The following is a 24,321-nucleotide window of genomic DNA, read 5'->3' as shown; positions in this document are numbered from 1 at the left end:
ATGCAGCCAACTGAAAGTTGGCTGCATGAAAGCCCACTAGAGGGCGCTCCGGAGGCGTTCTTCTGATCGCCTCCGGCGCCCAGAATAAACAAGGAAGGCCGCAATGAGCAGCCTTCCTTGTTTGGCTTTCCTCATCGCCATGGCGACGAGCGGAGTGACGTCATGGACGTCAGCCGACGTCCTGACGTCAGCCGCCTCCGATCCAGCCCTTAGCGTTGGCCGGAACTGATTGGTCCGGCTGCGCAGGGCTCGGGCGGCTGGGGGGACCCTCTTTCGCCGCTGCTCGCGGCGGATCGCCGCAGAGCGGCGGCGATCAGGCAGCACACGCGGCTGGCAAAGTGCCGGCTGCGTGTGCTGCTTTTTATTTGAGGAAAATCGGCCCAGCAGGGCCTGAGCGGCAGCCTCCGGCGGTGATGGACGAGCTGAGCTCGTCCATACCGCTCAGGAGGTTAAAGGGAACCTAAACTGAGAGGGATATGGATGTTTCCTTTTAAACAATACCAGTTGCCTGGCACCCTGTAGATCTCTTTGGCTGCAGTAGGGGCTGTATCACACACCTGAAACAATCCAGTCTGACTTCAGTCAGAGCACCTGATCTGCATGCTGGTTGAGGGGCTGTGGCTAAAAGTATTAGAGACACAGGATCAGCAAGAGTCAGGCAACTGGTATTATTTTAAAAGGAAACATCCATATCCTTCTCAGTTTAGGTTCCCTTTAAACTGACACAACTGGAGCAACAGTGTATCCTGTCCTCATTGGGGAGACAAAAGTCTCCAGGGTTCCTTGGCACAACCATATCTAAAATGGAGCAAAACACCACTAAAATTCATCAGAAGATGGCGCAGCAGAGGTTATTCTTTTTTGCATTGAATGAAAAAATTTGGAATCCCACATGAACTGCTTATCAGCTTTTACACTGCTACCCGTGGAATCCATCCTCGCCCCTCCCTCATCATCTGGTACACTGAGGCATCTGCTAGCATCAAGTACAAACTCCATAGAGTAATCAGTGCGGCAGAAAAGATCATGGGGAGAGTGACCCTTATACACGTGGAACAATACTGGCAGGGGTATGTCGGTATCGGGGTATCGAACGGCATTAGGCCGGGTCCACACTACAAGCGGTTTTGTAAGAGTTTGCGTTTCATTTGTGCTTACTGAGCACTGGTTAAGAAAATCGATCCCATTCACTTTCATGAACATCACGGTAAAAATCGCAATCGCATACGTTTTTTCACATACCCGATTGTGCCAATTTTTACCATAATTTTCATGTAAGTGAATGTGATTGATTTTTTAACAAGTGTTCAGCAAGAGCTAATTAAATGCAAATGCTCACAAAAGCGCTTATAGGGTGGACCCGGCTTTACTGCCATGCACCCAACTGAACTCTTGCAATTGTTGTAATAAGTAAGTCTTGCTTATCGTCTTGAATAGTTATGATTCTATCAAAAAACCAGGGTTGTGGAGTCGGGACAAAAATCTTCCAACTCCGACTCCTCAGTTTATGAAACCAAGACTCCGACTCCGGGTACCCAAAATGTCTCCGACTCCTCGACTCAGACTCCTTAGTCTAATACTTAACAGGGCTGTGGATTTTGTACAAAAATCATCTGACTCCGGGTGCCCAAAATTGCCCTGACACCGACTCCAACTCTGACTCCACAGCCCTGCAAAAAACATAGTGTGACTTAAAGTGAACCAGAGACGAAGCACCCTCATGTATTTTACCATATATATCAGTGGGGACATTAGAGAAAACACCTACTGAAACCTCTGTTTCATTCTTCACTGCTCAGCCTGCTTCTAATCAGCCCTGATAAAATCCCCCACTGAGCATTCAGTCTGGCTTTGCTCAAAAATCATTAAAGCTGAGTCTGTCTTCTCTGATGTCTTTTCAAGCCCAAGCCTGCCCTCTTCTGGCTCTGCTGTAATGACTCAGCTATAATGATTCCTGAGCAAAGCCAGACTGAATGCTCAGTCCGGGATTTTATCCGGGCTGAGTAGAAGCAGGCTGAGCAGAGAAGAATGAAACAGAGAGCAGGGTAGGCGTTTTCTCTAATGTTCCCATTGATATATATGGTAAAATACAGGAGAGTGCTTCGTCTCTGGTTCACTTTAACCTAGCTTTGAATTGGTAGATGCTAAGGGAGCTCTTCTTCCAGGAGGCTGCAATGACCTGTCTGGAAGCCGTGGGAATGTGTGTAAGCAGCTGAAACTGCCGACTGACTAATTGAGATGGTTTAATTCCCAGGATCGTAACCACCAGGGGGGTTTAGGAACCTCGAACCAATGTACCTGCCCACTCTAACATATCTTCTATACTGTCAGCTGCTCCGGGAACCAGGCGACTCCTGTCTGTGTCCTCCAGACGCAGGATGAAAGATCCGCCATGCTTCTTAACAAACAGATAGTTGTACAGCGCAGTGCGCAGGCCACCCAAGTGAAGAAATCCTGAAAAGGAAGGATACGAATGGTCAAACAAACTGCAAAATGATTACCTCCCACATATAAAAAGCCTGTTCTATAAAAAGAAAAAAAAAAAAAAAAAAAAGGCCAACCGATCCAACCTGAACATCCAATAGAGAAGCTCGCTGTAAACACAAGCACGAGAATTAGTTGCCTTGTCCTAATTCCATACCCAGAGAAGATGAAGATAAGAGGAAGGAAGGACCAGAGTCAAGTTTAAAGGACAACTGAAGCAAGAGTGATATGAAGGCTGCCATATTTACTTCCTTTTAAGCAATATCAGTTGCCTGGCTAACCTGCTGAACATCTGCCTCTAATACTTACAGACACTGACTAGGTGTTTCTGACATTATTGTCAAATCTGACAAGATTAGCTGCATGTTTGTTTCTGGTGTTATAGAGGCACTACTGCAGCCAAATAGATCAGCAGGGCTGCTAGGCAACCAGGGCGGTGGAGTCAGAGTCTAAGCAATTTTGGGTCGCTACAGTCAGAGTCGGTGGTTTTAATAAACTGAGGCATCAGACAGGGCTGTGGAGTCGGTATGAAAATCATCTGACTCCCGACTCCTCAGTTTAGAAACCACCGATTCCGACTCCAGGTACCCAAAATTGCTCCGACTCCGACTACACAGCCCTGGTTTCAGAGTCGGATGATTTTTGTACCAAATCCATAGCCTTGGTAAGAATTAGACTAAGAAGTCAGAGTCGAGGAGTCAGAGCAATTTTGGGTACCTGGAATTGGAGGTGGTGGTTTCATAAACTGAGGATTCAGAGTTTGGAGTCGGATGATTTTTGTCCCGACCTCACAGCCCTGCAGGCATCTGGTATTGTTTAAAAGGAAAAAAAATGTGGCAGCCTCCACATTCTTCTCACTTCAGTTGTCCTTTAAAGAAAACCTGAGGCGGGTATTTTAAATCTTAAGAGCACAGAGAGGCTAAGCCGCGACCTGGGAGGTACTTCCTGGGTCGCGGCGTGGCTTCCGATTGGAGGAAGCTCACGGAAGCGGGCAGCAACGGGGACAGAGGCGGGGGAGCACTGACTAATTGACAGGCTGTAGGTAAATACAAGGCTAGCGACAAGCAGATTGTCGCTAGCCTGGCGCTTTTTACAGGGGGCACAGCATTCCCCAGGGGGGACTAGAGGCGGCAAAAGCGAGACACAGGCATGTCTTTGTGCAAAGGACATGCCTCTGTGTGCTCTTAAGATTTAACATACCCGCCTTGGGTCTCTTTAAAGTAATCCTGGACAGGGAAAAATGTGCAGAGCATCCCTGGACAACTCCAGTCACCTAAGAAAACAAAATCTAAAACACAGTCTAAGTAGCGGGCTAAATTGTTTAGTAATATTTAACATCAAACTAAGTGGTGTAACTATATAGACTGTTGGGGAGGGGAGGCAATCTTCCCCCTTCTGCAGAGTAGCGCAGTGGAGTAAATTAATACAGGGCTGTGGAGTCGGAGTTGAGTCAGAGTAATTTTGGGCACCCGGAGTCGGAGTCGTGGTTTCAGAAACTGAGGAGTCGGAGTCGCATGATTTTTGTACAAAATCTACAATATTAGACTAAGGAGTCAGAGTCGAGGAGTCGGAGTCTGAGCAATTTTGGGTACCCGGAGTCGGAGTCGTGGTTTCAGAAACTGAGGTGTCGGAGTTGGATGATTTTAGTACAGACTCCACAGCCCTGGATTAATATTTACCTGCTCCAGCGCTTCTTTGGATCTCCTCTGATATTCCAGGAACTGCCAGGAAGAACAGAATGGGTCTCATCGCTGGAGCAGGTAAATATTACATCTCTCTGCTGTGCTATTCCGCTTTTTGGGAAGGAGAACCACTAGGGGGACTGGGATCCCAGGAGGGGACCGCATGCTAATTTCAATGGTGGGTGGGTCATGTGGGTTATTGCTGCCCCCTGCTCAAACTGACAGCTTTAATCAGAAACACTGTCATCAGTATGCTCCTCTGATCATGAAGGCAGTGTGCTGTCATTATTTTACTACATACAGTAATGAGTTATCAGGATCCGCACCATCTAAAATCTTTTTATTTTAGCGCATTAAAAGTATCATACAAGGCATAAAATGTGTGTATCACACCGCCATGACACACGGCGTTTCAGAATAGCTCTTTCCTCAGATGGCGTCAGATACACACTCAGTGACCTAAAATAAAAAAGATTTTAGATGGTGCGGATCCTGATAACTTATTTGCTTGGATATCCCTGTGCACTCCAGGGGCGATCACTGCACATCAACATTATCCATTGGTGCTGATCCACTTGAAACATTAACTACATACAGTGATGGACATTTGAAGCTCTTGAGGACCACATAAGATTGCAAGGAGGGCTGCATTTGGCCTTGAGTTTGACAGCTGGGCTCTAGATGGTCCAGAGGTTTTGCAGGTCCTTGTAGAGCCCACCATCCCAACACAGGGTTCTCCTTCATCAACTAGCCATGCTCCTGGGCCGTGGATGAGTGTATACAGACTAGACATGGACGAGTGAGGTCTGTACATGCCTAATAGAGCACAGCCTCTCATGCACAGCTTTTTTTTTCTGCTTCCACAAGTGCATCATTATACTTAGCATGTGTGGACCTTACCTACACATGGCCAGTCTGGATGCGATCGTCCACATCCGGGAACAAGGCTAGATGAAACCTGGTGATATGAAGAGCAAAATTCTCCTATTTTTGTGACTGGAGAAACACTTTGCGGTACTTATCCGTTAGCCGGGCGCATCCTCTAGGTGGCGACAAAACTCCACCAGAGTTACATCTTTCCCTACTATCCATGTCGGCCTGAAGGGGGAATAGTAATTAGCGCCACCTACCGGATGCGCCCGGCTAACGGATAAGTACCCACTTTGTCCAGAATTAGCAGCTATGATTTTCTGAAATTGACAGCAGTTTGAAGCCGCAAATCCTTGCAAGCCAGGTATCTGTATTCTCCTTAGACAATGGAGTGCTCAGAAATTCCCTACCTCCACAACGTATAATTAGGTACAAAGAGCATGATCGCTTGTAACAAAGGCTAATTTCAGATGGGTAAAAACAGGAATGCAACCGAAGGGAAAAGTCACATTGCATGTTATGTGTGTATTGTGTTGCATACAGTAAAGCATAGTCATTAAAAATTATGGTTTACTGCAACTGTTAATGCATGCATTGTGCTGTAATACACTGCATGCTCTGCGCTGGGACACCGAAGTCCGTTGATTCATATTGCATCAGATGAATGTCGCATAGACTAACAACTACAATGCGATACTGCATATTAATTGCCTACTTCATTTCAGCACCACTTTTCATCCAATTCAATTATTATTGAATCGTATGGTCGATTGACCGCCAAGTCGATAAATGTATGGCCACATTACAAATAAAAATGATTGACCTCTTGCTGGATTGGGACATTATCAGCCAGTAACTGTCAGGAAAGTTCCTCTCAAGTAAAGCTAAACTGAAAGCATTGCTTATTTAGCAATAAACCACGTGTGTGCATAAGAATACCTGTGGGGCTGGGAGCAAAGCGAAGCCTGACCTCCCCTTGTGTCCCCCCAGAACAGCACCGTGTCCTAGGGGGCGCAGCTGAGCGCAGGGCACGCAGCCAGAAGAGCCTCATGTCCCCAATCCAGTGCCCTGTCCTCCCCGGCTTCCTGAAGGGGAGGCGGATGTGGAAAATCTGTCATGTGATCACCAAGTCATGTGATCCCGCTGTAGTTGGGACTCGGGAGTATGTTGAATACAGAAGTGCAGACAACATGACAGAGCTTTTTGCGCCCTTATTAGATCTGAAATCTGGTGCTGTACCCCGGTAGCTTGTTCGTATTTATGATGGGAAGACAGGAGGAGGGGGGGGATCTGCTGTTTATTCAAAGTGGCTGAGGGGCTGCCTGTACCGTCATGTGTAGAGTTGCAAACATTCAATAAATGAGACGGATCTACGAAGAGTTGCTACAAATAGCTTGCTGCTTTCTCTTACCTGTTAGTTACCGGGGGCCACATTTGCAGAGTTTTTCTATTCACCATGCTAATTCATGTAGGGAAAACAAACTGGAATCTGTAAAGTCTCTGAAGCACACACTGCCTAGAGATGTTCATCTTCCTAAAGTAGTAATTAGCTGCACAAATCAGGGGCCTTTGTTGATGTAAACACCCTAGGCTAATCCACTGATTGACTGCTGTCTTTGACAATTTTATCAGAAAGTTACTGTTTGGATGCATATTCTGAAAGGAGCAACACAGTGTTTTGTATGCTGATATAATCATCCTTGTATATAGATCTGAACTGATGGGATTTATTTTAGGTACACAAATAGAATTACAATTTCTCTAATCTCAGGCTTAAAGTGAACCTAAAATGAAGAATCACTGAATGATCCTTTGGTTCCCCCTGCAGCTCCCTTGTTTCCTTTCCTGATCGTGCTTCCGTGCACAGAAGTGTGATCGAGAACGCACATGGCCGCGCAGTGGCCTGTCGACTCGCCAGCCGGAAGAGGGTCGCTGCGGGGGACTGTAGGAACACTTAGTGACTGTGCGAGCACAGGGTGGTTGCAGTGGGAGAAGCCCCAGGTAAGGTAAAGTCTTTCCAGTTTAGGTTTCCTTTAAGGCTACTTTCGGGGCTCGTTCACACTAGACAAGACAAGACAAATAACATTTATATCGCGCTTTTCTCCTGGCGGACTCAAAGCGCCAGAGCAGCAGCCACTAGGGCCCGCTCTATAGGCAGTAGCAGTGTTAGGGAGACTTGCCAAAGGTCTCCTACTGAATAGGTGCTGGCTTACTGAACAGGCAGAGCCGGGGTTTGAACCCTGGTCTCCTGCGTCAGAGGCAGAGCCCTTAACCATTACACCATCCAGCCACCACTAGGGGTGTTTTCAGCCTTTTTTCAAGCGCAGGCGATTCTTAAAATCGCCTACAAACGCTTAAAATCACCCACAAAATGCTTCAAGTTGATGCTGCACAAGGACCCTGAAGTACAACAGTGAGGATCTGGGCTTACACTTTGAAGATTGGGCTTGGTGTGAGTGCTCCTGGACGCACGTTTTTGTTTTTTTTTGTGTCACAAAACGCTTGTGCAATGAATCTCTGTGAGAAGGTACATATCAGCGTGGTTCGTGCGCTGTGCGTGCAGCAAAGCAGTGCCTGTACCATTTTTGGGGCGATTTTGCCTCAATGGCAGGTATAGGAAAAACGCAAACTTTCACAAAATCGCTTTGTGCATCGATTGCGTTTTTAAGAATAAATACATTGTATTTATTCTTTTCTGGTCCACTTCCTGACTGGCGTCAGGGAGTGAATTAAAAAACGCTCAGGAAAAGAGCTTAGAAAAGCGCTTTTCACAAAAATGCAACGCCCACCCAAGCGCCGGGAATAAAAAAAAATAAATTGCTTCAAAAAAATCCAAATGTGAACGAGGCCTCACGCCGCATCCATTGCATTTTATCACAATAGTCAAAATAGCACTGCCATACAATCTTTGTCGATGTGATTTTTCACATCAGCAGTGCAGCTGTTTCCATTGGAATACTGTGCAGAATGCTTTGCATTAACTGGACAACATGTATGCTTACAGTGCGTCACGCATACATTAATGCCCTGCTTTTGCACTCCTAATGAGTGATGTGACTTTTTCATCGCTATTGCAATATGCTTATTGTGTAAGCTGCTTAAAGTCAACCTGTGATGTATTGGGCGCAAAAAATCGAATCACTCGAGATGGTAGCCTCCTGATCCTCCAGAGGTTTCTCCCGTACTCCTCTGCCAGGCCATTACAGCACCGAGACACGCTCGAAACATGCAGCCTCACTGTGCAGTAGCACGGACACGTTAGGGCGTTGGCAGAAAAGGCCAAGCCTGATAGGGTCTGTGCTACTGCGCAGGTGAGCTGTGCAATAGCATGGACTGGCTCTAGGTTTGGCGAAAAAATGATGAATGTGGCTGTTCACATTAAAGGGCTCACAAGGTGAAAAAGGTTTGCAATCTTTACCTGGGGCTTCTTCCAGCCCCTATATGACTTCTGAGTCCCTCGCCGCAGCTTCGGTGCTCACCGCTGGCCGCCCGTAAAGCTTGGCGACCTGTTGGCAGGTCAGCTCTTGTACGCATGTGTAGGCATGCAATGGCCAGCCGCCCGCACGTGTCATCGGCATGTATTGCACCTGCGCAGTATGTGACCGATAATGTACCGGGCCCACATATGCTCAGCAGAGCCGACCCACCGACGTGTTGCCGAGCTGAGTTTTCTCTGATCATTCATGTCTTTAGCGCAAGGCAAGGAAAAAAAAGTTATCTGAACTTGAACACTGTCACGCAGAGATGCCCACACTTTTTCTGCTTGTTGTGAGCTACTTTAAAAATTAGCAAGTCAAAATGATCTACACATGTACAGTTTTAGGAGCACAATTGTATATACAGAATGGAAAATGTAGTGCAGTCTGGATCTACCATGAAGTCCTTCGCGATTTACCCAGTGGGCACTCCTGTTGATACGCATAGGGTAATAAACAGTGCTATTTAGCTGCATGTTATTGCAGCTGTTCGCGGCTGGGAGGCTGAACTGCCTGGCAAGTGAGCAGTCCAACCTCCCATGTGAAAGAGGCCTTAGCATCAGAGCTGCTCTTATATTCGCCCTTGTCGGTAATCTTTGGTATAAGGGGGGGGGGGTCTGTGCTTGGTTGTGGGGAGCCCAAATAGGATTCACAGGCTTCCTTTTTATTAGATATTTAACGTGTACCTGAGATGGGGGCCCCTTTAAAAATGTATACATATCTAAGGGTTTCTTCCAGCCCCCTCTGGCCTGATCGCTCCCTCGTCGTCCTCACTCGCTTTGCCCGCAACTGGCCCCGGAAAATCCTAGTCGGTGCAGGCGCAGTTCAGCCAGGCGTGCTCCCGTCTTCCGACGTTGGGAGTGTTTTGAATCCTCCAGGCGAAATGAACACAGCGGGAGCGTGCGTGCAGCCAGGCTGCGCATGCACAGTTAGGCTTGGACCAGAGGACTTTCTGAGGCCAATTACGAACGAAAGGGGAGTCAAAAGAGGATGGTGTGGGATCAATTAGGCCAGAGGAAGCCCCAGGTATGTATATTTTTTGTTTATTTGCCCATCTCAGGTTCCCTTTAACATCTTTGGTAGAGGTAGCCTGAGCAGGCAGCACATTTGCTGGGCATGTGCGCGTTTTGCTGCAAAATGCGCACAGCTGCACAGACTATTGAAGTCAATACCCTCGCTCGGGAAACGCACATCATTACCATTTATTGGCGTTTTGCATTTTTAAATCGTACAGCTTCCTTTTTCCTGCACGATGCATGTTCACAATTACAGCATATTCCGCAAACAAAAAATCACGGAGCAAACACAGCAAAACATTAGCAGAAATAGCGATTGCAAACGCTAACACATTATAAATGGGCTCTATTCACAAAACGTCTCATAAATGACTTATTTATTAACTACAGGGGCGTAGCAATAGCATAGCTCCCAACTGTCCCTCTTACGGAGGGACAGTCCCTCTTTCCTCCTCATTTGTCACTCTGTCAGGACTTTGTCCCTCTATGTAAATATATATATTTCTCTACTAAAAATGTGTTTGACTCTAAACTTTATTCCCATCCTTTCAATTGATTTATTACTAATTTTAAAATGTTAATATGAAGGAAAATGAACCAGGATAGAGAGGACCAGTGTTTGAATTATAAAACAACATATTTTTCTTATGAAATCTTTATGGTATGCGTGACTAGGGTTGTGTCAGGGGCGGGATTAGGGGTGTGGCTTAAATGTCTCTTTCTCAACTCAAAAAGTTGGGAGGTATGCATATGCAATAGCCATAACAGCTGCTATGGGGCCCTGGAGCAGAGGGGGACCAGGTGGTACTTAATGTAGTCACCATTAACTTTTGTTTTTCCAACTTCAGATTTTGTACAGAGCCCATGAACTATATGCATTGTTGATTGCATGACTCATATCCATAGGGTAGGGACAGGTGGCATTGCTGAAGAGTGCCTACATCCCTGCAAGTGTGTTCCCTTCCCTGCCTAAAGAACATGGCTAATGCATTTTGTACCAACATATATTTCCAGTACAGGTGACACTTTTTGGGATGACTTTCTCTGCCCGCTCTTGCACTGTCATAATATGATGACAGTGATTATAAAGATTATTAGGATACAGACACAAGAAGGCATTTGAACACTTCTATAAACTACAGCATGCCGCTTTCTGAGCCAGCAGGACGCGCTCCCGTTACAAGCTCGCCATTCTGTTACGTCTAGAGGTCGCGCTTGCCGCTCTTCTATTCTCTATCACACTTTAGTCCTCCAAAACGTTCTCTTCCGGTTCTAGTTAGTTCTACTGCTGCCGGTTGGGTCCAAAACGGCAGATTGTGAGTTTCCCGGCAGCCCTCGCGCTGGAGACTTGTACACAATCATCATGGCGTCCCAGGACGGTGGGTACCGGGTCCCTCGAGGGCTGAGCTCATGGGTGACCCTTCTTGGGGGGAGGCAGAAGGAAGCTGAATGATGACCTGTCACTGTCTATGACCTGCCAGATGACAGAAATCAGATACCTCCTGACAGTAACTGCCTGTCCTCACTTCCAATCTGAGCCCGCCTGTCTCTTCTGCCTGCCACCCCTCCCGTGTGCTAGTGTGACTTTCTGCCCTTTCTGTGTGCACATCTCCCATGACAGCCCTATGTGCTAGTCTGTTCTCTCTGCCTGTCATCCTCCCTCAGCCATGTGCTAGACTATCCTCTCTGCCTGTCATCCTCCCTCATCTATGTGCTAGTCTGTCCTCTCTGCCTGTCATCCTCTCTCACCTATGTGCTAGTCTGTCCCCTCTGCCTGTCATCCTCCCTCACTATGTGCTAGTCTATCCTCACTGCCTGTCATCCTCCCTCACCTATGTGCTAGTCTATCCTCTCTGCCTGTCATCCTCCCTCACCTATGTGCTAGTCTATCCTCTCTGCCTGTCATCCTCCCTCACCTATGTGCTAGTCTATCCTCTCTGCCTGTCATCCTCCCTCACCTATGTGCTAGTCTGTCCTCTCTGCCTGTCATCCTCCCTCACCTATGTAGTAGTCTATCCTCTCTGCCTGTTATCCTCCCTCACCTATGTGCTAGTCTATCCTCTCTGCCTGCCATCCTCCCTTACCTGTGTGCTAGTCTATCCTCTCTGCCTGTCATCCTCCCTCACCTATGTGCTAGTCTATCCTCTCTGGCTGTCATCCTCCCTCACCTATGTGCTAGTCTGTCCTCTCTGCCTGCCATCCTCCCTCACCTGTGTGCTAGTCTATCCTCTCTGCCTGTTATCCTCCCTCACCTATGTGCTAGTCTGTCCTCTCTGCCTGTCATCCTCCCTCACCTATGTGCTAGTCTATCCTCTCTGCCTATCATCCTCCCTCACCTATGTGCTAGTCTATCCTCTCTGCCTATCATCCTCTCTCACCTATGTGCTAGTCTATCCTCTCTGCCTATCATCCTCTCTCACCTATGTGCTAGTCTATCCTCTCTGCCTGCCATCCTCCCTCACCTGTGTGCTAGTCTATCCTCTCTGCCTGTTATCCTCCCTCACCTATGTGCTAGTCTATCCTCTCTGCCTGTCATCCTCCCTCACCTGTGTGCTAGTCTATCCTCTCTGCCTGCCATCCTCCCTCACCTATGTGCTAGTCTATCCTCTCTGCCTGCCATCCTCCCTCACCTGTGTGCTAGTCTATCCTCTCTGCCTGTCATCCTCCCTCACCTGTGTGCTAGTCTATCCTCTCTGCCTGCCATCCTCCCTCACCTATGTGCTAGTCTATCCTCTCTGCCTGCCATCCTCCCTCACCTGTGTGCTAGTCTATCCTCTCTGCCTGTCACCCTCCCTCACCTATGTGCTAGTCTGTCCTCTCTGCCTGTCATCCTCCCTCACCTATGTGCTAGTCTATCCTCTCTGCCTGCCATCCTCCCTCACCTATGTGCTAGTCTATCCTCTCTGCCTGCCATCCTCCCTCACCTGTGTGCTAGTCTATCCTCTCTGCCTGTCACCCTCCCTCACCTATGTGCTAGTCTGTCCTCTCTGCCTGTCATCCTCCCTCACCTATGTGCTAGTCTATCCTCTCTGCCTGTCATCCTCCCTCACCTATGTGCTAGTCTGTCCTCTCTGCCTGTCATCCTCCCTCATCTATGTGCTAGTCTGTCCTCTCTGCCTGTCATCCTCCCTCATCTATGTGCTAGTCTGTCCTCTCTGCCTGTCATCCTCCCTCATCTATGTGCTAGTCTGTCCTCTCTGCCTGTCATCCTCCCTCACCTATGTGCTAGTCTATCCTCTCTGCCTGCCATCCTCCCTCACCAATGTGCTAGTCTGTCCACTCTCCCTGGCACCCTCCCCCTTATGTGCCCTCCTATCTATCTGCCTGCACTCTTGTGTACCTTTATTTTTATATTTTTTGCCTATCCTGTCGCCTCTGTGGTCTCATCGTCTTCCATTTCTGCCTGCTGCTCCATTTTCTTCTTTGCTCTTCTGTATGCCATTCTCCCCTTTCTGTTTGCCACCCCATCCACCTTTTTTAATTCTCTTTGATATTCTCCACTTTCTGTTTTTCATCTTTTCCCCCTCAATGCTCTGCCATGTCCCACTTCCCCCTCCCCTTCTGTGCTTTCCTGTGTACAGTTTTATCTTCTCTGCTTGCAACCTCCTATTCCCTCCTCTTCCGTTCCCTCCTGTTTTTCAGGTACCCCGTTTTGGTTTCCACTCCCTCGTGTTTTCCTCTCCTTCTTGCCACATGTCTTGCCTGAGGCCATCTCCCTCCCCCTTCCTTCCTCTGCCATCTGTCACCTGTTGCTGTTCCAGGCCGATATGTTGCAAAAAGTTTGTGACCTTTTATTTGTTCTTTGTAGCTGCTGTAATTTGCTCTGCCCCTGTGCTTGGCATGTGTGCCCTCTGCAAGACACCACTGTAGATTCTACGGCTGCCATAACTACCTCTTGGAATTTCCTTTTGTTGAGTTTAGTGTTCGATGTCTACTGTATGGTTATTTTTTAAAATTTCCTTCTTGTGGTGTTTATTTCTTGTCAAGTGTTTTTTTTTTTAAATATATGTAGTTTGCTTAGCAGGTTTAGTGTTTTTATTTCATTTCCATTTTTTCAATAATAGTGAATATATTAGGTAGCAATTCACAGAATGGCAAGTGCCATTTTATTGATATTAATATTCTGCGAATCAGGAAATGGCGCAGGAGCCCTTACGGCTAAAAAGGGTGCCGCCATAGGTACCTGTTGTAAAAGCCGCTATCTGTGGCTAAGGAGGGAAAATTGGGCACATGGTTGGCAGCGCCGCTATCGGACGCTTCCAGGCATTCAAATTTACCTTATTTGTTGCAAAATGCAGCTTTTATTATGGCCGCGATTTGCGGCAAAGAAGCTACATTTCTGAACCCAGAGGTGCTCAATTTCCAGCAAAGAAGCTAAATTTCGGTGCCCGGAGGCACCCGATAGAATTATGGGCGCTGAGGCATGTGGATATCCAGATTGCGGCACTTATTTGATGCTAACTGTGGCTTTGCGGTGGTGCCTCAGGGCACCAAAGTTTATTTTCTTTGCCAAAAATATGGGGCCACCAGCAGGGGGGGTATTAGGGTTAGGCACCACCGGGGGGTGTCTCAGGGTTAGGCACCACCAGGGGAGGGTCTTAGGGTTAGGGACCATGGGGGGTGGGGTCTTATGCCTAGTACACACCATACAATGTTCTGTAAGATTTTCTGTAAGGGCCCATTTCCACTTGTGCCGCACGCGGCAGAGAGACAAACGGCGGCACTTCCAGGTGTGCGGGATCGCAGGCAAATCCCAGAAGCCGTGCCATGCAGGGCTATGGGATTCGCAGCCTCCCGTGCAAAATCTGCAGGCAGTGTCGGCCGGCGGCTAGGGTAAGCGATTTGGCCGGTGGTGCCGTAGTTTCCTATGGCAGTTTTCCCAGCGCGATTTGCCTGCGAGGAAACTCTGCGAATTCGGAGCAGTTTCCGCTCCAGTGGAAACGGGCCCTAATGCTGGGCATAGACGGTAAGATAGTTGCGTCGGATCGAGCCGCTGGCTTGATCCCGGCGCATCCCCGCTTGTCCCCGCGGGCGCTCCCTATCTTCCACTCGATTCCCCGCGGGGATCGAGCAGGGAATAAATCCGGTGGGTCATTGGACCTGTCGGATATTATCAATCGAGCCATCAGCGGCTCGATTGATAAGGAGGAAACGAATAGTGTATGCCCAGCATAATGCTGGGCATACACAGGGTCGAGGCAGGCTTATCAATCGACTGTTTGAACTTTTTGGCGTCCGTTGTGTGATGTCTCATGTTCCCACGGGCAGGGAGATGGATCAGGGAACCTCGTCATTGAGAGGCGTCACTGTAAGGTTCCTGGATCCATCAGGTGAGTATTCAGTTAATCAGTATAAAGTTTTAAGGTATAGGACAATAGGTGAAAGAAATCTGTGTATGAGGTGGTTACATACATACACTTTCTTTAAATCCACCTTGTACCTGTTAAATGTTTGCTATAATGATTTTCTTATGTATCTTTAAATACTAACAGATTTGCATTTATTCAACACTGCAGTGCCAAGAACATTGATGCAATGCATAGTAACCTGTAAGAACCAGTCAGTGTTTATTGTAGTCGGGGGAGTAAAAGAAGAACTCCGATTGGATACAATTGGTTACTGCATTTTGCACGTGGCCCTGATAGGCATGATGCTCTGCTCATAGCTTGAGCTATATGTTGGGATGTAATGACAGAGTAAAGTCCTGTCACCCTGATTCTGCTGACACCATTGATCAGCCTGTGTGGAATGATCTGCTTTGTATGTGGCTGACCTGACCAGCTCTCATGCTTTCCCCCCCTGCAGAAGTGGAAGAGCTGGGGATGGAGGCAGATGGACAGAAGGAACAGAGCTGTGTGGAGCATGGAGACTCAAGTTCTCAGGACAGCGCATTGGCACAGCCGGAGCTAGACAGTACTGTCAGCAATGGAGGGGACTCTGATGCAGAGAAGGAGCATGTGGAGTTTAAGATTATCTGGAATAAGAATAAGTATGATGTGAAACTCCCTTTGGACAGCACCGGAGCAAGCCTTAAACAGAAGATTCACACACTCACAGGTGCGTAACCCAGAAACTATGGCCTACCTTTTACACCTCCTCAGTTGTGCCTCTAAAAGGGAGTTAGGCCTCTAAAAAGGAGTTGGGCCCTTCCATACTGCATGCACTTCTGTCCGATTTTCTAATCCCAGTACGGATAATAGCCCAGTATAGAAAATAGGGACCCGGGTCTGTGATGATAAAGCGTTATTAAAGGGCTTAAGGTGCGTACACACATGCGACTATAGTCGTTTGAAACGATCGTTCCCCGATCGTTTCAAACGACGATCATTTTAAAAAAAAGCAACCAACGTTCATTAAGTCTAACGACGGACGAGCTAGATCGTTAAAAACGAACGATCTAGCTTGGCGATCGTTTGCAAAAGTAGTACATCGTTGGAAACGGTCGTTCGTTCTAGGCTTGACATGCGCATTTTGCTATTTCTCCATGAAACTTCTCATTTTTATGCGCAAGCACAATAGTTGCTTTACATGATGTAACGTTCGTTCTAACTATCAGATCGTTACACACATTTAAAAACTAACTTTACTTAGGTTGTTCTTTCATCAATCAAAAGTTCGTGCGTCGTTCTCAACGAACGATCGTTGTCGCATGTGTGTACGTAGCATAAGAGTTATTGTGCAAAGCCCCAATGGGTAGACAGTGTGCAAATCATATAACAGAAGGTTCAGATATGCACATGAACAATTCAATAGAACGTGCATGTGATGAACAACACATATAAGAGCAGGCAATGCAAACAAATCACATGGTGTACATGCATGTTCAAGGGCAGGGTCCTCAATGTGTATGGATGAGTGGCAGCTAAGTAGTAAGGCCAGGGGTACATGCATGTTCCAGGGCAGGGTCCTCAATGTGTATGGATGAGTGGCAGCTAAGTAGTAAGGCCAGGGGTACATGCATGTTCCAGGGCAGGGTCCTCAATGTGTATGGATGAGTGGCAGCTAAGTAGTAAGGCCAGGGGTACATGCATGTTCCAGGGCAGGGTCCTCAATGTTTATGGATTAGTGGCAGCTAAGTAGTAAGGCCAGGGGGGAGGCTCTGGCGCTTTGAGTCCGCCAGGAGAAAAGCGCCATATTAGTGTTCTTTGTTCGTTTTATTATACGATTAGCACACTGTCTACCCATTGGGGCTTTGCACTATAACTCTTAGCACTTTATTAACCCTTTATCAACACAGACCCTGATACCTATTTTCCATACTGGGTTTAATTACTGAACCAAGGTGATTAATCGTGCAGCTTACAGGGTTAGTCACAATTAGTAGGTGAGGCACTTGTTATAACTGGTATTTCCCACACATAATCGTGTTACGGAATGTGTCTTTTTGTGCATAGCACATCATTTTAAATCATTTTATACTGTGTCTCAAAGAGGAACTCCAGTAAAAATAATGTAATAAAAAAGTGCTTAATTTTACAATAATTGTGTATAAATTATTTAGTCAATGTTTGCCCATTGTAATATCTTTCCTCTTCCTGATTTACATTCTGACATTTATGACATTTTTACTGCTGGCAGGTTATGTCAGTGGAAGGAGATGCTGCTTGCTTTTTTGGCAGTTAGAAACAGCTGATATTTCCCACAATGCAACAAGGCTCCCACAGTGTGATGTCAGAACCCTGTTCCTAACATCACACTGTGGGAGGGGTTGCAACACAATATCAGCCATACAGAGCCCCGATGATCTGCTTGAGAAAAGGAAAAGAGTTCTCATGGGAAAGGGGGTATTGCCTACTGATTGGGATGAAGTTCAATCCTTGGTCGCGGTTTCTTTCTTTTTTTTTTTTTCTTTTTTTTTTTTTCCAATTTAAAGTTTTATTGAAGATTTTGTTATAAACGGCACAACATGCAAAAAAAATCGTCAGAAATCAGTTGTATTTAACAGCTGTATGAAATGCATGAAATACGTTAAGTTTAGACCTTTTTAGTATGAAACTAAAGCTAGGATAAAACAGGCAAGTATTGTGTATATACATCATCCTTAGATATATTATTTCTAAAAAGCTTTGGGTAGATATTATTGTGCATCTGATGAGCATGGCCAACAGACAATGGATAGCACACACTGTACTGTATATTATGTCTACAGGATGTAAGATTGTAGTTATTGGGACAAGCTCTAATTTCAAAATTCTTCCATATGGAGAGCGTTTGCAGTGCCAGGAGGGCGTGATCCTCAAAGGAGAATGGGCCATTTGTTCCATGTCTATAGGATGATAATGTATTTTTAATTTCCATAGGGCATCTAAACTTTAGACTAGGTTTGTAGAGTAAATGACTGTATATCACTTAGATCAAGTAAAAAAAAACAAAAACAAATAAGAACATCTGGAAAAAAAACTAGTCTGCAAAATAAAACGGGGCGACAGGTGCTATCTTTTAAAACCTACCGGTGGCTGTGCTGATCTTTTAGCGACAGTAGATTAGGACACACAGAACAAGCGTGCAACCAGCAATGCCAAATTATATGTACGAACACCACCTTTGCATAGTAGTACTTATCAGATGTTTTCAAAGTATTTGAAGCAAAGGATCAGCACAGAAGACCGGCAGCTGGTATTTTTGATGAATAAAAGTTATTGTTGGCCCACTCCTCTACTTTGTCTTTTATAACTCTGTCTTGCGTACTAAAAGATTACTGCTTCCTCCTCAATCTGAAAAGACTTGCTGTCTACAACATAGTGCAACTTTTCTTGTTTCTGTGAATACTGGTACATGTTTATAATTGTGCTATATGTTTATCGCAATAAACAGGGTGTGCTGAGGTAAAAAGTGGTGGTTGCCTGTTTAGGTGGCCACTACTAGTCCAATTTCTAGCGAAAAATCATTTGAGCGATCAGAAGATCTGATCGGAAGAAAAATCGTTCACTACGCCATCAACAAACCAATTTTTGCTTCCTATCTATCACAACCAATCATGAAGATCCAAATGTTGGTTTGACAAAAATCCAGTTGGACGATTTTTTTTTTTATAATTGATTGTGCCCATCAACTGCGATTAATTTTAACGAATCCGATCAGAATTTCTGCTAGAAATTGGACCATTAGTGGCCACCTTTAGTGTAGTTTTTCACTAAAGGATGCAAGTATAATTTTGGAGTTTTTGTATAACAGCAGTGCCATTAGAAATTCCTTTCTTACAGTGCTTTGCAAAAGTATTCGGCCCCCTTGAAGTTTTCCACATTTTGTCATATTACTGCCACAAACATGAATCAATTTTATTGGAATTCCACGTGAAAGACCAATACAAAGTGGTGTACATGTGAGAAGTGGAACGAAAATCATACATCATTTCAAACCTTTTAAAAAAAAAAATTATTCAGCCCCCTGAGTCAATATTTTGTAGAACCACCATTTGCTGCAATTACAGCTGCCAGTCTTTTTGGGTATGTCTCTACTAGCTTTGCACATCTAGAGACTGAAATCCTTGCCCATTCTTCTTTGCAAAACAGCTCCAGCTCAGTCAGATTAGATGGACAGCGTTTGTGAACAGCAGTTTTCAGATCTTGCCACAGATTCTCAATTGGATTTAGTTCTGGACTTTGACTTGGCCATTCTAACACATGGATATGTTTTGTTTTAAACTTTTCCATTGTTGCCCTGGCATTATGTTTAGGGTTGTTGTCCTGGAAGGTGAACCTCCGCCCCAGTCTCAAGTCTTTTGCAGACTCCAAGAGGTTTTCTTCCAAGATTGCCCTGTATTTGGCTCCATCCATCTTCCCATCAACTCTGACCAGCTTCCCTGTCCCTGCTGTCCCTGGCCAAAAAGTTCCATTTTGATCTGATCTGAACAGAGCACCTTCTTCCACATGTTTGCTGTGTCCCCTGTTTCTTCTTGCCACTCTTCCATAAAGGCCAACTTTGTGCAGTGCACGACGAATTATCTATGGACACGACTAATTTTCCTATGGACAGATTCCCCCACCTGAGCTATAGATCTCTGCAGCTCGTCCAGAGTCGCCATGGGCCTCTTGACTGCATTTCTGATCAGCGCTCTCCTTGTTCAGCCTGTGAGTTTAGGTGGACGGCCTTGTCTTGGTAGGTTTACATTTGTGCCATACTCGTTCCATTTCTGAATGATCACTTGAACAGTGCTCCGTGGGATGTTCAAGGCTTTGGAAATCTTTTTGTAGCCTAAGCCTGCTTTACATTTCTCAATAACTTGATCCCTGACCTGTCTGGTGTGTTCTTTGGACTTGGTGGTGTTGTTGCTCCCAATATTCTCTTAGTCAACCCTCTGAGGCTGTCACAGAGCAGCTGTATTTGTACTGACATTAGATTACACACACACACACGTGCACTCTATTTAGTCATTAGCACTCATCAGGCAATGTCTATGGGCAACTGACTGCACTCAGACCAAAGGGGGCTGAATAATTATGCACACCCCACTTTGTAGTTATTTGTTTGTAAAAATGTTTGGAATCATGTATGATTTTCATACCATTTCTCACGTGTATACCTCTTTGTATTGGTCTTTCACGTGGAATTCCAATAAAATTGATTCATGTTTGTGGCGGAAAACTTCAAGGGGGCAGAATACTTTTGCAAACCACTGTAGTTGGTTGCTTCTAGGTGTATCTTGAAAAAATGCTTCTTGCCTTGTTTGCCAGTCCTTTTTTCTCTCTGTATCTCCCTTGTCTGTCTGCCTCTCTGTATCGTGACCTGAGAAACCAGTGCAGAACATGCTCTTTTCCTGAAGGACTTGGCAGGCATAGCTATAAGAGGCACAGGGTTCGTTTCTGTTTTAGACTGAGGCGATTGGTGAGTAGCTGAGCTTAGGGAGGGGGTAAGGGTTACTGCGGTTTAGACAAAAGCTGGCTTTTCACTTCTGGAGGTCTGAACTACCAGGGGCACTAGTCTAGGGGAACCAGCAAGAAACTCGCAGGGAACAGTTCTCCAATCACAGCACCCTCTTACAGCACAGTGTTGTGATTGGCTGAAGGCTGTGAGTGTAGTTTACTACAACCTATTGGAAACCTAGCAGTTTGAGAGGGTGCTGTCCACTCAATCATGTTAGCAGAATTTCTCTATGAGGTTTCCTGCTGGGTCCCCTAATGTAGACAAGCGACCTACCAGGATATTCGGCATCTGATCTGATCATCCCTTCATGTGACTGATGCTACCAGGTTTTATACTACTACCTGACTGTAGGAACTTTACATAAGTTAGAAGGTGCCAAAAAAAAAAGTGAATATAATAAAATGATATAAAATGCAGTGTGGTTGGTATTTGACAACTAATAATGGCCAGTTATTTTTTATTAAAGCCATTGCATCAACAGCAAAATGTGTCATAGATCACACCACTTCATCTGGTGAAAAGTGCTGCAAGGCCAATGTGGTGTGCAATGATGTACTCCCAAATGGTTCCACATTGACCTTAACACCTGATGAAGTGGAGGGACCCACTAAAAGTTTGGTGGAGGAGGGAGGTGGGCTGACGGCATGGCACTCTGACGGGAGTGCGGTGCCCTGAGCTCAGATGGTCTGCCAGAAAAACTACTCAGAATCCACACTCCTCGCCTCGAGCTAGGACATTTAAATATTTTAATATGTAATAGGGAGGTGCTAGAGGACATGTTGCAAAAAAACTGCAAGGTCAATTAACCCTCTGCACACTTGCATGCAAATTCTTTCACACAGTTCATGCAGGAACCAACACTATTCCAACAGCGAAATTAAAAGACTGGGTCTTCGTTACAAGACTAAAATCTTGTGTGTATTGACATATGTTTGCATAGAGGTCCCCCGTGTTAGTATGTGTCCTAACTCTGCTCCTGTAACACGCATAGTACAAACCTACAAGCATTCCATGCGTCAAGCCTTTTCTGGGACAGATCAAACGAACCCCTCGACGAAGCTACCAAAATACATTCATATGTACCATGCGTGCACACACCATCATAAGCTGTGTGTGCTGGCATTGGACACTGACAGGGGAAAAGAGGGAGAGATCCTAGCCACAAGGATCAAATACAAGAAAAAACACAGAATCTAGGCTCCTCACCTCGGGCTAAGATATTTAAATATTGTAATATGTAATAAAAAGATGGTAGAGGTGGTGTGGCAAATAAAGCAGCAAAGTCAATTATAATGTCAGTCAGAAATGATCTGCCAGCCTGAACTTTCACTAACACATCAAGGAGAGTAGGACGGAAAAAGGCGTCGGGTAATTCAGGTGCTGGGTGAAGTTGCCAGTAGAATTTCGCCAATACCTCTACCCAGAGGCTTCCCACAACCTCCTCCTGTCCATTGTTGGATGCCTGGATGCTTTGCTTTTGTCTGTGAATGAGCACAGGATGCCTACGCAGTGGCACAGAGCTTCAACTTGACTGAAAAAGCCAAGCCTGATAGGCTTTATGCTACTGCATAGGCATGAGGCATCCTGCAGTGCACCTGCGCTTGTTCACGGACAGAAGCCCAGCTGTGTGCGCTCTTTGACAAGCCCTTGTTGAGGAGGTTTGGAGGGGGTCCCGCCCTGAATTAGAGGAGTTGAGAGGGATGAAGAAAGCTTATGGATTCTCCATCAGCTACCTCTACTGAGGTAAGTACTCCTTCAGGTACACTTTTACACTTTGAGGCCTCTTGCACACTGCATGCGATTCCGATTCAGATTCCGCTTTTTAATTTGTTTTTACATCCGATTCAGATTCCGATTTGCAGTGTGCAGGGAACAAACTGCAAATCTGAATCGGAAGTAAAAACTGATTAAAAAGCGGAATCTGAATCTGAATCGCGTGCAGTGTGCAAGAGGCCTAATGCAGGTGCTATTTACACTTTTATCAGTTTATGCAAATATATGCAGCTTTAAAAGGGACCAATCAAATCCTTAATTTAATTCCATTGGACCATTTTCAAGCTGCCTAAATTTGTATCAAAATCAGGGCCAGTTCTAGTAACAATGGGGACCCTGGGCAAAATGAACCCAGGGGCCCCAACAAATTCCCCCACCAAAAAGTGGCATTAGGGGTCCTTTTGTTGCAGCCAAATTTCCCCCAGTGCCCCTGAGCTTGCTGCTATTAGTCTGTAGTTCCATGCATTCCCTGACTTCATCCTCACGGGGGGTGCCTCTTCTCCATGACGCGTTGAATGTTATTACATAATAATATGCTGTGGGTCACAGAGAAGATGTGGCCAGCTGTGGATAAAGACTGGAGCGCTCAGAGCCACAGACTGACAGAGGCGTGCACCCGCCAGCACAGGTGAGCCGCTACTCTGCCAAAGGCCCCAGGGAGAAATAATTAAGGGGGGGAGGAGACACCTTGGGGGCCCCTACATGCTCTGGGGCCCTGGGACAATTGCTCTTTTTGTCTCTATGGTAGCGCCGGCCCTGATCAAAATTAGCCTAAATTCTGCATCAGCTCAATATTATTTGTATCTTGTTGACTAACCCTAATACCACAATACTCAGTATAGAACTAAACCGAGACGGCCAGTTGGGAATACAGCTGCCCCATTATGTTGCCAAAAGATCTGGAGTGCCAGATCATCTCATGCCAGCTTACTGTTTGTCAGGAACTGGCCCTGCGGCACGCCTGCATATACGGTTCCCGGCTGCGGGTTTGACCGGATCAAGCGGGGAGCAGCCCTATTCAAGCTAAAAACAAGGCTGGGATCCCTCAAACACTTCTCACTGCCACCACTAGCTGTTGCGAGACATGTCCACTCTGCTGTCGAGTGCTCAGCACGCAATCCGCATTTTCGTACTCTGGTCAGCTTTGCGCTCTGGGCCGAATACGAGAAACGCACACACGCACACACACACACTTGCAATCTTACACTATAGTGAAGCAAAACTACTAACAGTCGTTCCGAACGATACTGTTAGACCTCCCACTCTGCTGTCGAGCGCAGAAGTGCCCCATACACACAATGCAATTAAAATCTTATATGATAGTATTGCTCAGTCATACAATCAGGCATAATAAAGCAGAGGGACACCAAGAGCCCCAATAGTGTAATTCGTCTTGGCGACAACAAAATAAATGAGAAGTTAAAATTATACTTACAAACCAGGGTTACCAATAGGCAACCACTGTATAGGCAGGTGGGGAGAACAATCCTGACCCCACTCAGGAATAAAAAGTCGCTCTCTGTAGACAGGAAAATAGGGTAACAACCCTCCACCCAGGGTGGACTCAATGTAGTGTACAAGATACAGAGGCGCCAAAAGAATAAAAGGTAATTAAATGAACTTAAAAAACCAACTGGTTAAACAGAGGAGGCAGCGGTGGTCTTACCCCCTCCAAACAGACACAGGCAAGGACTGCGATTCAGACAGTCAACAATTTATTATTTGGAGTTGTCTGAATCGCAGTCCTTGCCTGTGTCTGTTTGGAGGGGGTAAGACCACCGCTGCCTCCTCTGTTTAACCAGTTGGTTTTTTAAGTTCATTTAATTACCTTTTATTCTTTTGGCGCCTCTGTATCTTGTACAATACAATCAGGCATGGACTTATACACAGTTACACTTAAGTCTCTTCTAGGCTATGAGTGTTAGTTTAGTACAGCAGAAGTCAAACTTATTAAATAACGATTTAACCACTTCCCGACTGCCTAAAGCACAGAGGCGGCCGGGAAGTGTAGCCCTGAAGGACCGGCTCACCCACAGAGGCGGCGGTCCTTCTAAGGGCATGGGCGGAGCGATCGCGTCATCCGTGACGCGATCCTCCGCCGGCGCCTGTCACCGTTCGCCCGCCGCAACATCCCGCCGGCTATACGGAAGCGCCGGC

The 24,321-nt window shown here is 46.1% G+C and overlaps 2 protein-coding genes across 4 annotated transcripts in view; one reads left to right on the top strand and one right to left on the bottom strand.

Annotated features, from left to right (window-relative positions):
• EARS2 (glutamyl-tRNA synthetase 2, mitochondrial) overlaps window positions 1–10,788 on the bottom strand; it is a 41,159-nt gene extending 30,371 nt beyond the window's left edge. Inside the window, exons 1-2 of one of the 3 annotated variants that reach the window (XM_068244436.1) lie at window positions 10,676–10,788; window positions 2,299–2,454 (exon numbers count right to left, since the gene is read on the bottom strand). In XM_068244436.1, the coding sequence (XP_068100537.1) occupies window positions 2,299–2,314 (16 nt within the window). In that variant the 5' untranslated portion in view covers window positions 2,315–2,454; window positions 10,676–10,788. Of the gene's footprint in view, window positions 1–2,298; window positions 2,455–5,975; window positions 6,428–8,454; window positions 8,555–10,675 lie in introns of those variants that run through there. The other 2 variants (XM_068244435.1, XM_068244434.1) reach the window with 2 other exon arrangements.
• Window positions 10,783–24,321, top strand: part of UBFD1 (ubiquitin family domain containing 1) — a 39,433-nt gene continuing 25,894 nt past the window's right edge. The window contains exons 1-2 of the mRNA XM_068244438.1: window positions 10,783–10,907; window positions 15,334–15,585. Coding sequence (XP_068100539.1) covers window positions 10,892–10,907; window positions 15,334–15,585 — 268 coding nt within the window. The 5' untranslated portion in view covers window positions 10,783–10,891. The remainder of the gene's footprint in view (window positions 10,908–15,333; window positions 15,586–24,321) is intronic.

The sequence above is a fragment of the Hyperolius riggenbachi genome, chromosome 7 (assembly GCF_040937935.1).
Source record: "Hyperolius riggenbachi isolate aHypRig1 chromosome 7, aHypRig1.pri, whole genome shotgun sequence".
Lineage (NCBI taxonomy): Eukaryota > Metazoa > Chordata > Amphibia > Anura > Hyperoliidae > Hyperolius > Hyperolius riggenbachi.
The sequence above is the reverse complement of the archived record's forward strand: the minus strand, read 5'-3'. Positions and strand labels throughout refer to the sequence as shown.